Genomic DNA, 15,780 nt, shown 5'->3' on the forward strand with positions numbered 1-15,780 from the left:
GCCTGATGAGACTTATTAAGCACAATTGGTAAAGACGTTACGATGGTTTTGTAATAGAAAAGTACAAAAAAAGGCAGAAAGCTGCCCACATTATTTATTCTAAAATCATGCTATTGCGAGGTCACATGACCTAAACAGTGTGTGGTGAGCTTTTCAGTCAATACGATTACACATAACTACAGTAAATACACAAAGCAACCACTAGATGGACAAAGAGTTCCACTCATAAGAGACATTTCTCCATGATAATTACCATTTTATTTGAAGCAATACATCTGTCCAGTGTGGTGGTTAGCAAGCGTCAACAGGCAAACAAACATTCTTCAGAAAGGACCCAACTACATAATTCCATAACTATATGTATACTATTATTGTGCCTCAAATCACTGTTCAAAGCTATTCTTTCTTTCACTTTGACCAACTGCATTTGCTTTATGCTCTGCACAGCAAGCACATACATGTACAATATACACACAGGCACACGCGCACGCACACCCACACACAACCTCCCCAGGCTGTTTGATACCCACATGCCAGGTGCTGCCTCCATGAGAAGTAAAGGGATGTTTGTTATTTTCTAAAAGCTGATGCTGCCGTCCTCTGCATTTAGTGGAACTGCAGAATGCAGCTTCACAGGTTTAATTAACGAGACACAGAGACGGAGGGAACTTCAAATCCTACTTTTTCTAACCAATATGTTAAGAAATAATGAAAGAGTACCTATTTAAACAAAATGTTTTTATCTTATCAGGGAAAATAAAATGATTGCATGTCTACCTCGTGTATATTTGGGTTGTGTGTTTTGTACGCCTTAAATTAAGAATTTTAGTAGATTTAACACAAGTAAACATATTTCTGTGGACTACATACGTTCAGTATAAAAGCCAAGTGCATCCGGCTACATTCACCCAATGACAAGCTATAGCAGCACTTAAACATTGCCGCTTGTGGTGTTTATCGTGGTACAAAACACAAGATAAGTCTCTTGTCGGCATCTCTTATCAGCTTCGTGCCCTCAACAAGTCTTTGATGAGGCGGCTGGAGAAAGCGTTTCACCGCTGCAGTGCAAGGATGGAAAAACAGACTCAACATAATTGCTCTGAAGACTATGACATGATGTAAAGTAATAATGCCTTTCCCAGTTGATGTCATGGCTAATAATACAAAGCCGATTGTATTGTCATCATGTAAATGTCTCTCTGCTAGAAATTAAACAGCGAATGGGCGGACAAGGACACAAAGTACATGACGTGCAAACATACACATGCAGCAACTATTTTACAACTCAATCCACCCAGTCTAATGGATGTGTTATCTGACCATCACCATAGCAGTTTATGTGTTGCCACAGCTAAGAACAAAACGGAAACACCCACTTGAATAATGTGAAACGGTTAAAGCCACACCTAAGAGCACACTTGTTCACGATAGCGTCCAGCAAAGCATTGTGATTATTATGGTAATAACCGCCCTGCAGGCTGGAATGTGGCCTCAGGCATCGAATCGTCTGTTTGTCATGCCAATACTGAGCATACCATTTCACTTATGATGGCATGTAAAGACTGCGATTGTGTCTGGGTGTTGTCGGGATAAATCAGCTTCAAGTCTACCTAACCTTTTAAGCAAAAATACTTATTTAACACAAACTTAAATTAGCTGGAAATACTACATTTATTTATAAAAAAGATATATTAAGACTTTAGATTGTCACTGTGCAAAGAGCAATCACTGTATAAAGCGCTTTATAATGTTTGACATTAAACATTGAATTGTAAGATGCAGTATAATTAAATATTACCTTAGAATAAAATTAAATTAAATTTTTTAAACAAAATGTTTTCAATGCAACACTAAGACAATATATCTGCATTATGCGATGACCACAATTCATTTCAATCTTCAAACATAGAAGAAAACAGACAATGAAATAATACATGATAGTACATTTATCAACAAGCTAAAGCACTGGATGAAATGCAAACCTAAAGATAAGTCTTATGGAAAAATTAACTAACTTTACACAGTAGTTTGATCATTAAAACAACTACACACATGAACACCCCTCACTAATGCCTTGCAACTATCCAAACTATAAATGTAAATTCTGCAGTTTTATACAGTTCTACTGTACATATAAACATTACCATATTTAAAACGTTGCTGACAATATCATGCTTGATCATTTAATGTCTTTTTGACAACCCCCACTTTTTGAAAAGCAAATCTCGTATAAAATGTTCAGAAAAACGAGACTTGACAGATGGGAGGCTTTAAAGCAATTGTTCTGCCTTCACAATTCTGTCTCTTTTTCTTCACATGTATCTAAGTAATATTCATCATCTGTTGTCGTGTCTGAGCTGCTGTCTGAAGACTCCTCAAAGGTACTAAGGTTGGATACATAACCTCTGGAGGGCAAAAGCCCTCTGGGAGACAAGTTGTCCACTTGCTGTGATGCGCCTGATGAAATGGCGAAGGGGGGGGAGGAAAGGCTGGGAGGTTTTGACATGGGTCTGGACACTGGTGACAGCGGCGGGGTTGGAGGAGGGGTCGGAGGACCTTCTGTATCCCATGCAAAGTGAGAAGTGTTCATGTTAGGGCTCCAACGGCGGGCTGCCTTTGGGGTTGTAGTTGTTACAGGTGGAGAAGTTAAGACTTCTGAGCTCGAATTTGCTAAGCGCCTAGTCAGTGATCGAGGAAGAGATCTTGATCTCATTTTACCAGGGTCACTAGGGAAATATGACAGTTGATGGTCCTTACTGGGCTGGAAATCATAGTCTGTGGTCCAATCAGGAGTAATAGACCACTGATCCAAGTCCTTGCGAATGTCTTGACACTTTAATGCAGAGTCAGTTAGGTCACCCACACTCATGAACCGGGATCCAGTGGAGATGCGCCCAGGCCCTGAGGGACGACTGGACAGTACCGAACTCACAGAAAACGACCTCCCAGGCTCAATGCCATACTTTAAGTCTGCATAGGAGGATGCCAAGTGTTCCTTGTCCTGTCCTGGACCTGCACTTGGAGGACCAGTAGATGCCCGGCTTCTTCTTGAACCCCCCAGGCGGATTCCATCTCCTGGTTCACACGGTGAGGGGGATTCTCTCTGACGCTGTAGCTTTGGGCTGAAGAATACATTGTCATCTGTAAAATCCATTGAGGAAAATTGGGAGGCAGGGGAAAGAGAGGGGAATGGGGAGAAGGGGCTCCTGGGGCTGGATGTGGACTTCCTGAACTGGGTGGGGTAATCAGGAGAGGGGTTAAAGATCGTACCAGGACTGGGATCTCTACAATAGAGGAGTTGGTTTGGTGGTTTGTCATCCGTCTCGTTGTCTTCGTAAAAGTTTAATTGGTGTGTTGTTGGCCTGGTTGTTGTCAGATGAGGTTTGTTTTCCATGTGTTCTGCATAAGCAGTTTGCTTGGCTTGGTCAGTTTCCTGAGTTGATTGGTCTGACCAAATGTAACGCTCATCTCCCGCCACCGTACTCCCAGCAGCTGAGGGTGGTATGACAGAGTATCTGTTTTTGGTTGTCCATCTATTGGTACCCTCTGTTTCCTTCTCATTGTCCATAAGCAACATCCCTTTCTTCTGCTCTTGCTGCTCTAGCTTTTGAGAACTCTCAACAGTGATATCACTAATTTCACTTGATCCACTAAGAGAAGGTGTTTGAGAAGCTCGCTTCCATTTCCATGGAAATAATACATCATCGTCAGACCGCATGGAGGTGAATGTTTGTCTCAGCTTGCTAAGGACCTGGTCCATTTTGTTATTAGTCTTGTTGGCCCTCTCTGACTGGGATTGTGACAAAGTGTGTGGCGTGGCAGTTTTCTTCAGTGCAAACCGACTTTTCTTTGGACTTTGTTCGTTGTTGCTCTCCACTGAAAACAATCTGCCTTTACAGAGTACATTCTCCTTCATTCTTCCGTTAGAGCTTGAACTGCTACCACTGGAACTCAGATCTGAATGACGATGTGGTTCTCTTGCAGCCACCTCACTTTGCATTCTGTGTGACTGTTGACTTAACTTGGTCTCCACAGGAGCCTGTGTGTGTGCGGTATGGCGCAAATGTTTAGGTGTGGTCGTCCTTGGGGCAGCTGTAGCTGTATCTACTTTAGATGCAATACTGTACACCAATGTCTCAGTTAAACATTTTGAGAATGAGTCGTGTGCTTCATGAAGTCTGTTGTCGACAAGTAATACCGGACAATTCTGGCAATCTCGGCTGTTGCTCTTGCTGTGATCGTTGTTGACTTGATCAGTTTCTGAAACACCAAACTTTGCATTTCTTTTGGTGGTGGTTTTGATTTGGAAAGGCAAAGATAAAGGCAGGGGGAAGCTGATAGGTAACAGAGGAGGTTTTGCCGTGGGCAAGGTCATTGCTCCAACTGAATCAGTACATATAGAAAGATGTGGCGTATAATTTGACTGAGACTGTTGGAAGAGGGGTGATCTGGGTAATATAGTCTTAGTTTCTCCCTGTGTTGACCTGGTTGATACGAGAGTGGAGTAAGGTGGGGAGCTATAGCGAAGCTTATAACCACTTGAAAAGTCAGACGGGAGGGAGAGAGGAGCAGAAGAATGGCCCTGAAGTGTGGCAGACTCCGCTGAGAGTGTCCTCTCGTGCCTGGTTGTTGTAACGTCCCGTCTTCTCTGGTCAAAGATCATAGTGCCACTGGGTGTTTGCTCTCTGGATGCTAAATAAGCAGAGTCAGATGACAAGGATCGATACTTCTCTCCTTTCTCCACCTGTAAGCTGGAGGTTTTTGGGCTAGCGGAGCAAAGATGAGATGCGTTTGTAGTTGGACTGCTTGATCTGCGAAGGGAAAAGATGGACGGCGCCGTGCCACCTTGTGGAGAGCTGGAACTCGTTGGGACTTGAAATATCTCTGGCTTCTCCCCTGTCACAGGCTCAGAATGCTTCAGATCCACAGAGTCCTCCCATGTTACTCTTCTCACTCTCTTTCCTTCTACACAGTGCAGTTTATTTGGGTCGCTTTCTGGGCTGTTTGAGAATGTCTTTCTCTCCTTACTGGAAGTGACTGAGTCGTTGGAGCTGATAATGATAGGGGTGGCAGGTGGGGTTGAGATAGAGGAAACCGGGATAGTGGTGGGAGAAGATACAATGGCATGAGTTACAGTAGGAGAGGTAAGAAAAGGCTTGTGAACAGAAGCAAAGCTTCTTTCAAAGCCAAAAAGTGGGGCATGGGCTGTGTTGGTGAATTTGGGTGTTTGGGAAGAAGAGTCAGTGTATCGTGAAGTGCAAAGTTTGGTCTGTAATTCAACGGGATTAGAGTGGCTGGAGGAAGTAGTGTTAGTGTTTGTGGTCAGGGGTAGACCAGAGATAGTTTTTGAGGTAAGAGCTTGACTATTAAGAGTGTTGGTAGTCGCAAGAGAAAGAGGCGGTTTGGTAAACTTTTGAGAGTCCTTGTGTGAAGATGCAGGGGTGCTGTTGGTTTTGGATGTGCAATAATCATTATTGTACATGCTGCTGCTCTCAGTGGGTGTATTTGAGCTCTTGGTATTTAGCCAAGTAGGTAGTAGTTCAGTTATGTTTGGTGTAAATGAACTAGTATTTACATCATGCCTACTGAGATCTTTGGGAGGATGACTCGGCATTGTTGGCTCTTTAGCTCTGTTCATTTTAGAACGAGATAGAACATCAGCCAAATGATGAGGTTTTTGTGGTTCGCTGTTGTTCAAATTGGAGCCATATTGCTGTTTGACAAGACTTTCTGATCTGTGGTCACGTGAATCCTCAGTTCCTCCCTGTTTTTTCATAACAAGGTTCATGTTACCTTTGCAAACTGAATCTGTTGTGGTATTGTTGTCTCCGTTATTGGGGATTTGACTACGACATCTGTTCGTGTTAGTTTGACTTGGAGAGGCCAAGTCTCTATTATCATTACAGGGTGGAACTAAGGATGTGTTTGATTTTTCCTTGAGGTTTGTGATATTATTGACAGTTAGAGGGGAACTGCCTTCCTGGGTAACTTGTTTCCAAAAGGAAGTGGCTGTGAGGGCGGTCCTTCTAGAGAGGGAATGGGTATTTAGGAGGGAATGTCTTGTTGAAGAGGCAGAGCTCTCCGACAATAGATTAGTAGTATTGTCTAAACCCTTGCAGTTATCTCGCCTCTCTGTTGGCCCTCTAATTGCATTAGCGTTTTTGAAACATGAAAGACTGGACTCGGTCTTAGACATTGTTTGAGCTTGTTGGGAAAAGGGTGTTTCTTCGCTTGTAGGTAATGCTGAAAAGAAGCATGGCCGAGTATCAGTTGTCCTATAAGAAAGGGACGATGAAGAGACGAGAGGCTTTGACCTCTCTTGTCCATTATTATTATTGAGAAAGTTTTGAGAAAGGTGTGTTGTGAACAATTTTCCATCTTGATCATGTGGCGAACTGCTTGGAGGCACCTTTTTTTTCTCAAGGATGGGGGAAGCAGCATTAGTTTTCTTGCCATTTGAGTTGATTCTTCTTAAAGACAGAAGCATACTGCTGGTTGTTGGTTTTGAGCTTAGAGATCCTCCTTGATGATCTGTGTGTGGATTCCTCCTTTGTTCGTTTGGTTCAAGGAAAGGAGGAGACAGAGGAGGTGCAGCTGTGGTAACAGGGCTTACAGCACCTCCATACATGTTTTTATTGTTCATCCTTCCAAAGCTCACATCCAAGGAGACACTATGAATCATTTTCCTCTTAGATTCATAGTTAAAGCTTGCAGGTCCGCTCTTTGTTGACCAGCCCAAAGTATTCCTCCTGGTACCCAGAAATGGCACCCTTGGTTGCACTTGGGATCCATCTGTCAATGAGCTTTCTCCAGTCTCCTGAAAGCGTTCATGGGCACGGTTTGCCGGAGTGTTTGTCACATCTTGTAAACTCCCCTGGGCCTCCAAATTGCCTGTCAATTCAGGTCTTTTGTTCCGTCTTAGCCGGCCATTCCGGTGTGAACCAAGAACTGTTACCACAGTGGAAGACAACATGGTTCTCGTAGGGTTGGATAGTTCCACAAGATCAGTCTGCGTCTCAAACCTTGTATGGTCTTTTATATATTCCTCAAACTCAACTGATCTAGCATCACTCGTTGGTTGTGGCCCACATGGAAATATGAACAAGCCATTAAACTCATGTGATCCAAACTCCCCATTTGAGAAACTGTGAGTTATACTCAAGTCCCTGGTTGTCTCTAGTTCATTGCAAACATCTGGGATGACCTCTTCTTTCTTCTTGGCTGGAAATGGTATCCTTTCAGATAATGTAGAGTCACTGACTTTCTTTACAATGGTGTGGGCTGGTGACGCCTGTCCATTAACCTGTCAAGATAAAAATAATGAGATAGATTTTGTATCCTGATTTATATTTAAGATATTAAGGCCTTGACAAACAGGTTATTTTGAAAGACAGAAGATTTTCCAGGACACACACCCAAAAGCACACACACCCTGTCCCCTGTAATGCCTAAAACAATAATCATTCTGATGTTTTCAAGAACACGCAATGTCACTTATCATGTTGGGATGTTTACACAGAAAATTACTTTGTGAATTTAAATAGTCAGTGGCTTTTAACTTGTTGTATTGGGTACTGTAATGGTGTGTATCAAAGAAGAGAGAGAGCAGCGAGAAGCGCAGTGGGAGTGCAGCTCAGTCCACTAAAAAGTGGAAGTACTCTGCGGTCCTGTCGTTCCTCGACCCATTTATTACTCCGCCCCCGACGCGTCGCGACGCGTCTGGTCTGAACACACTTTTTTCGACGCGCGTCGAGACTGCTGCGTCAGACGCGTCGAGAATTTTTTCGACGCGTCCGGTGTGAACACACCATTAGTATTGATTGGTATTGGGAATATGTCTAACATTTGTTTTTAGATAGCATTCTACATTTTATTGATTCCAGCAAATTCTTACCTGACAGCTGTGGTTGTCAGTCTCCGCCTGCTGTGCTTCAGTTAAACTGGCAGAACAGAAGTGGAAGACATAATAAACCATTAGACATACTATTACGGATTCCAACAGTCACTTAACTGCATATTGGACATAGTATACAGTATGCAAAACATTTTACAGTTACCCTCTATATGAAGACCGAAGACTGTTTCCTTTAATCTATGATAAATATGGTATCTGTGGAACTTGTGTTATTACATATATATATACATATACCGGTATGGTTGAGTCCTCATTTATTATTTGCTGCAGGGTGTAAGTCTTTATAATAGACACCTACTTAGTAGTTCTAGTTAAATTGTCTGCTCTCCGGTTTAAATGTATGGAGCCTGACATTTTTTTATTTAGTTTTTATAGGGTATGCAATGCTGTTTTGATTCTGTGTCATTTCGACACAATGAAAACATCCACACCAATGGAGTGCATACCCAGAGAGGTTCCTAGAATGTTATTTTGAGATCGGTCTCAAATAAAAAGACATTTAATTAGTGCTATTAAATACTTGCTACAAATGTGCTGCAACAACAGATTCATGCTTAAAAAGATTTCTAATTTATTTAAATTAAACACTGTGGTTAAAGCAGGGGGCCAGAAGCAGTCTGCATTGATCTATGAATGAATCTGGGTGATTCTTACAGTATCTGGTTTTCATAGCTGCTTTGAAGGCTACTATAAAAGCTCCTTCAGTCCATTAAATCCCTGCAGAAGCAGGACACGCGTGACGATAAATCCATGTGAGAAGTGGAGCACCAGAGTGCGGTGTCATTAGGCATGGCAGTCCACTGCATTCACCTTCATGAATTTGTCTAACACAACCCAAGGGTGCATCAGCTTAACCATGAAGACCTTTACACACATCACACTTGATATTTAGATTTTTGTATGAAGTAGATGTCCGGTTATCAGGGCGCATTATAGCCTCTTTATCAACTTTTTTTCCAGCAGAAGTAGCATCTCATGTGTTATCCTTGAAACACATTGTAGTGAAAACTACGTGAAGACGTATGAACATATTACATGTACAGTTAAAATAGCATGGTTCCAGTATAATCATACAACTGGTTTAACCAAATCAAATTAATAAAACTTTTTTTTCTATCTTTAACAAAGTCCTTGATTGAAAATCATCTTCCAGCTGTCTGTTGCGGCAGTGCGTCAAATGTCTCTAATTTATTAAAAAAACTGTGCCGCTGGTGATTTGCGGCCAATGTATAAAAATAATTCCGCCATTAAATGAAAATGGAGTAAATGGCTTGTGAGTAACTTTAGATTGTGTTGCATTACACATGAAAATGACCATGATATAAAAGGTGTAATCCCTTACTTGTTGCATAAATGATAGTTAAATAAATATACTTTAGTATTATTATTACTGGTGTTAATCAGATAAAGAATCAGTTAATCAACTAGTTGCACAAGTTTACAGGAAATATACTTTCAAAGATACATCTTGGACATTCAACTTGATTGAGAGGAAATAATGTCTTTCTGTCTGTCTTTGCTTTTGATGTTGTGTATTATGCAATATATTATATTGAAAGTTTGGGGATTCTTGATTGTAAAGTAAGGTTTGACACAGCAAGACTTAATTGGCATGAGGACCAACCAGCTAAAAACATTATAAAACTGTCCGGATGTAAAGATAAACTGTTACTTAATTTGATTGCTGTTACAGTTTACAGTAAAAGCAAACACAGGCAGACATCCTGTGCTCTCTACTGTGTGTGTGAGACACATTTGAGGGATTGAATGTCTCACATTTGTCAAAAAAATGCTGCTCAACAGGACGGTCAGCATTCCTCTCCTTTGTCCCTCTGTCCCTGACAGTTTACTGATCACACCTCAGAAGCGATTATGGGTGCACTTACATGGCATTTTCTTGTTGAATATGATCGCACATGGATGAAAGATGGGCGTACTGAGCGCACACACACACACACACACTGCCAACTGTCTATATAAGGTTATGTTGGATCGCATGAAAAGACTGCAGGTCACAGGCAGACACTAAAAGGGGTGTGTTCTCTCTTGAACCAATAAAGCCTGTTTGCAATCTCTAGATGTGAAACACTGCATCACATATAGGCAAATATGCTCAATGGAAAATGTGCAGCACATACAAACCTTCTCCACCATACACAATGTCAAAAGTAATTAAGTCACATCAGATTATAACTAAAGAGAAAGTTCAATAACTTTTCCCTCAAGAGAGAAGTCCAACCTAAAATGACCTCACATTAATTGTCCTACCTTGAGGAAGTACTGTGATGCAAAAATAAACAGCCGACTGGTAGATGGTTAATAATAAGGCTGGTCAGGAAAGTAAAAGCTTCCTGAGGGTGGTACAAGCTTTTTACTTTCCTAAACTGGATACCAGGGCACTTAGTGTGAAGTCACCATCCTAACATACTAATATGTTGTTAACTCATGGACAGAAAAACAAAATATTCACACCATGACTAACCTACTCCTAGTGGTCACATATAGGTCACACAACCGGGTGCACTTCCTTGTTAATACAAAGCGCTGACACTTCCAGAGAGTGTGTCACATTCCTGAGTATGCAGATAGGGTTCAGTGGTTCAGTTACTGTTTGACTAAATGTTAGAGAGGACTTGTTATCTTAGTGACTGAGCACAGACGTCCGGCTGGTCTGTCCGGCTCTACAACACCCCACTGTTGGGAATGTCTAGGGAATAGCAAGACTCAATTAAGATAGCAAGGAGCTAATAAATATAGCATGCATATTACAAATCAGCACTGAGTTTCATTATTACTTGGCTGAGGAAATAATATATTCCTTTCCTTGCTTACCTGTGAAAACAAGGGCCTAAATTCGTCTCGAGTCTTAGCTCTGGCTTGTCAAGGTCTGCGTTTCTGGAGAGTCTAAGGTGGAGGCAGGAGGTGAATCTGGGTCCAGTGGGCTTCTGGTTTTGGACCTTGGACTCAACACAATGAGCGGCCTCTTCGTTTTTTAGTCGATATGTCCTTAATATTAGTGCTGCAATAGATTCAGAATAGGGATTATGTTTTGGTCACTGCTGTAATAGAATACTGAAGTGTACTATATCGTACATGTTGTGCATTTGTTTGATGTGTGCGGTTGTTTTGCAAGTCACCTTTGTGTGCATCTTCCTGTCTGATGGCTGATGAGTGACACTGCTTTCCAGTTTCTTCATTATGATCATCATCATGATTCTTCTGCTGGAACCGTTCACTGATCTTTTCATTCTGCTGTTCTCTGAAAAAAAGAAAGAAAAGTGAACCCAGAGAAGATGAGGGAGTTAATTATAATAGGCTAAATAATTACATTAATTTGTGGAAACATGTTAAAAAATGTGCTGGCTCCTGCCCTACCGCCGGTCACAGTATAAACCCCACAGTGAAGCAGCAGGGGCCACAGACAGCGTTCCTGCTGCTGCCCTTCTTCTACTTAGTTTGCCTTTCTCGATGGCCAGAATGTCATTTATATTTATTTTCGACAGAAAAAATAAATACTACTAATTCATGAAATTGTGCAAGTCACTGCATTTTCTATAACACTGTCCACCAAATGTGCAATACAATGTCAAAATACTGTCAAAATAGGCCAAACCTTAAATCACAGGGGAAAGCAATTCTACAGGGGCCAAGCCCAAGACGGGTGTGCATTAAGCTTCTTAGTGCATGTAAACACGGAAACAAATAATGAAGCTTGAATTATAAGCATTACATTTCTTGCCCAGTATCAAATGGGTAAGTATGGATGTAATTATTGTTTTTATAATGCTGAATATTATAAATCATTTATCATTTTGTCTCCAAAATGTTCCCCCCAAAAAAGTATTGCTTGAGCACAAGGTTATAGACAATTTAAATAAGTGCCAATGGTTCATCGAAGGAAAGCCAGACCGCCGTGCCTCCCTCTTCTTATCACTTCCAGTGCTGGACTGATACGCTGTAGTTATATAACATTTCTACTTTGCTCTCTCCACACTTTCTCTTCCAGCCAGAGCAAACACTCCCACAGACACTAAAACATGCACATGCACATTTACTGCTGCAATCCAACGCCGCTCCAAGCTGCTGTGCCAAGTGCTGAGCACGATGATGACACCAGAGGCACAAAGGTGAGGCGGTTATCTAAAGAAGTCTACGTGTCACTAGGACCTTTGATCGCTGACCAGAACAAATCAAATGGACGGCTTACAGGATCCCTTTCTCTCTTTTTGATCCGATTCAGCGGCTTGCTGAATCAGCCGCCCCGTGCTGCATCACGTGATCACCAAGTGAAGCATTTAGAGTTTTCTTTCTTTACCTTTCTTCAATAACAAGGAGCATCTCTACCTCTCCCTTTCCCTTTCCACCTTGCCTTCAGGGGCAACTCGTGAGAGCGTAATCCCTGTTTGCTCATTGTAAAGGCCTGACATGACATGACATGAGAAAGAAGCAGGCAGTAACAGGGAGGATGGTTATGATCTCCAACAGCTACTTTGGTGCCTTCCAAGTGGAGGGTACCGGGGGCTTTTAATCCTACCTCCCCCGAGGCAGCGGAAGAACATTATCACATCGATAGCAGTGCTTGTAAACCTTTAGGTAACCATGTTTGTTTAGTAAAGCAGTGAGTGTTGATGAGGCGATGTTTCTCTCTCATGTTGTAGACCAGAGGTCAGAAGATTCAGAAGTACATGAAAGAAAGTCAGAACCATCCCTATCACAATTCTCTGGACCCATTCAGTTGTCTTCAATTATTTTGTCCTAACAAATGTATAAAACCCAAAGATATTCCTTTAGTTTGGGTAAAAAGCAGCAACATTGTCTGTTTTGGAAAGTTTTTTCAAACAAATATCAAATATTATAATCAAGCCATCATCGAGTGATTGTTTCAGCCCTCATAGCAATTCAACAGGAGAAAGCACTTTGTCTGTGGCTGCAGATGTGAATAAATATTAATCCAAAACAAACAAAACCAGCTCTTCAAATACTTAGGTATTGAATTATTTCCTGTAATGGTACAAAATAAAAGATGAATCCACTGATTAAGAAAACAATCAGCAAACTGATCAATATTGAACTTACGCATTAGTTGCACACACATTTTTCCACAATATTAACTGGGACAGTTGGTGTTAAAAACGATTCAAGTTGCAGTCGGCCTGTCAGATAAATAAAATAACCGAAGTTTGTGATTCTATTTGAGTCGTGATTTTTTTCCTACACATGATCAATATATTTCTTCACATCTTTAACTCTGCATTTAAGGGCTACTCCCATGGGTTATTTACTACATTAATCTATTCATTGTAAAATGTCCGAAAATAGTCCAAGTTGAATTACACAAATTGTTTAAGTTGTGTGACGACCAGTCAATAACCCAACGAGATAACATTTAAAGTCACATCGACGAAGCAAACCTGCAAATATGTTTACCATGAAGAAGATGTGACCATTAACTTTTGGCAATTTTGCTTAAATAATCATTTCTGGTCTTTTCGTTTGAAAAAAATAAATCTTCAATTTAGCTGTGCTACTCATCAAGTACTCCAGGTACCTCTCAGGAACGACAACCGACATTCCTGTAGTAGAAGTATCAACAGTTGGGAATAACAGCGGCAGTTGATCAGCAAAAACATAAATAATCCAAGAAATATTTTGTAAATCAAGAAACAGTTTTAGTCATTCTCCAGCTTCAGATCATAAAATATGAGGACTTTTCTGCTTTCCATATCATAGTATATGGACTATTTTTGAGTTTTAGACCGTGAGTGAATCCAGCAAAGCAAAGAAAAAAATGGCAGCATGAGCTCTGGGATTTTTTGGGGCCATTTCACAGCATTTAACAGCCACAGCCGGCAACTGGAGAAAAATAAATGACAGATTGATTGAAATATAAAATATTTTGTTGGTTGCAGCCCTACTTTAGAGGACTAGTTTTCCTAAATGAGTCGTGATGAAACATGAACAGAGAAACTTCCAGTTAACGCAGCCTGTTGTTCAGGAACAGTTTGTTCTGATGGTTTGAGCATAATTGCCATCTCTGTGTGGCTGTTTGGGCCGCTCTATTATTCCCACTGTGTCTCATACAAGAATGTTGGCGTATTCTTCACTTTATGTCAGCCTCGCCGTGGGTGTGTGGTCGTATCTGCCAGCAAACGCTTACATAATTAGCGCGGCCTGAACTTCGGTGTGGGTGTGTACTCAACACTGGCGAACGTGTGTAATGTTTCCAACCACTGCAAATGATTTACGCCCTAAACGTCTTCAACCTAATGACTTTAAATGACAACATGAGGACAACATGAAACTTGTTTGGCTTGCTGCCACACCTTCATCAGGCAGCCATGTACTTATTGAGCCTATATGTGGGTGTACAAGAGGTTGAGGAGGTATTAGCAGGAGGATGTGTAGATAATAAACAGAGGTAGGGCTCCCTACATGCACAGGCAGCTGCATTGTGTATCCATGGCAGTCGCTCTGTGGAACTGCAGGCCTGGAGGTGCATGTGTGAGCTCGCCTGCTGAGCCACTGAAATAGAACTGAAAGAACTGGATGATGCTGGGTGACATGTTGGGATTACAGTGTTTGTTTAGAGTCCAGCAAATCCATACAAATACAACTCAGCTGAAGTATGCATGTTTGGTGTTCAACACATCACGACATGCTCACAGATCAGCCACAGTGCTCAGTCCAGAACCTGCGCTCAGAATCTCCTCGGATATTTCCCATATTTAATCTCTGAAAGTAATCTCGAGCCCAGATGCGTCATGTACACACGAATTAGAAAAAGAGCGTCAAACTGAGACCAAGGAGAAGACAAGTTCAGTTCAAATGTGCGGGCCACTCTCCAAATACAGGACACCTGTAGTTATCCAAAAATATCAACAACATAAACATAATATTAGTGCAAATTCGGCTCTCGGAACACGATGCTCTGCTTCCTCCCAGCTGTTTAAACACCGCATGGTTGGCCATGTCAAAATGTCGTTGACCAGAGCAAGAAAGTGTCGAATTCATGGCAGAGCTCCAAGTCGAATATCCTCACATGTCGAGACGTGAAGCGCTTTCCTCTGACGCGGGGCCACGGAGATCTTTCCAGACACGCGTTAGAAAACGTAAACATACATATATGTGTACACGCAGCTTGGCGCGAGGCGGGTTCTCCGGGGCGGGTTGTCTCCCTTCAAGAGAACAAACTCGCTGCTCGACAACTCGAAGTCTCCGGAAGGCAAACAGAGACATATGCAACATATGCCAGGTCGACAAGAAGCACGACGAACACCGGATATGTACTAACTCCAAGGCGAAGGTCCCTTTGGAGACATGATGTGCCATTTGGAGACATGGGGTGCCATTTGGAGACATGGGGTGCCTACCTTGCGCTTGTCGTCCGCGTTGCTCGGCCGATTGCTCGCGCTGTCCCGAGGAGAGGCGTCGCTGTCTCTCCTCCTCCTCCTCCTCCTCCTACTCCTCCAACTCTGCGCTCCAACTCTCCTGCGTCACTTGTTGACATCCTGATTTAACCGGTTTAGTAATCGCTGGTAATTCACGCCGACAAGATGATGCGCCCTGAGAATTAAAAAAAGAATTTAAAAAAGAATTGACCGCAGCTAACCTGCGACTGCAGTCGAGCTGTTGAAGTGTCACTGAGGAGGTGAAGGTTCAACACCTCCTGATGGTCAGGTGAGCGGAGCAAGCGCGACCATATAATTACCCCCCTCCTCTTCCTCCTCCTCCTCCCCCCTCAGCAGGGCACTTCAGCTAATCGATGCTTCTACAGAAGACATACAGATTATTGTGGTGATCGTCTCTTTTAAAAAACAACGATACATTCTCAACGCGTTTATTAGCTGATACAAAGACCTTATTTA

At 42.0% G+C, this 15,780-nt stretch overlaps 1 protein-coding gene across 2 annotated transcripts; it reads right to left on the minus strand.

Annotated features, from left to right (window-relative positions):
* Positions 1-231: 231 nt before the first annotated feature.
* Positions 232-15,498, minus strand: zmp:0000000991 (mucin-2). Of its 2 annotated transcripts, XM_056434591.1 has the most exons (5): positions 15,286-15,498; positions 11,053-11,174; positions 10,748-10,934; positions 7,895-7,940; positions 232-7,303 (listed from the first exon to the last, which is right to left on the minus strand). In XM_056434591.1, exons 1-5 carry the CDS (start codon positions 15,420-15,422, stop codon positions 2,291-2,293), a joined length of 5,505 nt encoding a protein of 1,834 aa, XP_056290566.1. In that variant the 5' UTR covers positions 15,423-15,498; the 3' UTR covers positions 232-2,290. The 2 variants fall into 2 exon arrangements, with proteins under 2 accessions (XP_056290566.1, XP_056290567.1); XM_056434592.1 differs by lacking the exon at positions 10,748-10,934.
* Between the last annotated feature and the right edge of the window lie 282 nt (positions 15,499-15,780).

This window comes from Pseudoliparis swirei, chromosome 16 (genome assembly GCF_029220125.1).
Source record: "Pseudoliparis swirei isolate HS2019 ecotype Mariana Trench chromosome 16, NWPU_hadal_v1, whole genome shotgun sequence".
Classification (NCBI taxonomy): domain Eukaryota; kingdom Metazoa; phylum Chordata; class Actinopteri; order Perciformes; family Liparidae; genus Pseudoliparis; species Pseudoliparis swirei.

Coding starts and splice junctions, on each gene's coding strand:
- zmp:0000000991 (XM_056434591.1), bottom strand. CDS start 15,422: ATGTCAACAAGTGACGCAGGAGAGTTGGAGCGCAGAGTTGGAGGAGTA. Junction 10,935..11,052: donor ACAGGAAGATGCACACAAAG/GTGACTTGCAAA, acceptor AATCTATTGCAG/CACTAATATTAAGGACATAT. Junction 7,941..10,747: donor TTAGGCCCTTGTTTTCACAG/GTAAGCAAGGAA, acceptor CTGTTCTGCCAG/TTTAACTGAAGCACAGCAGG.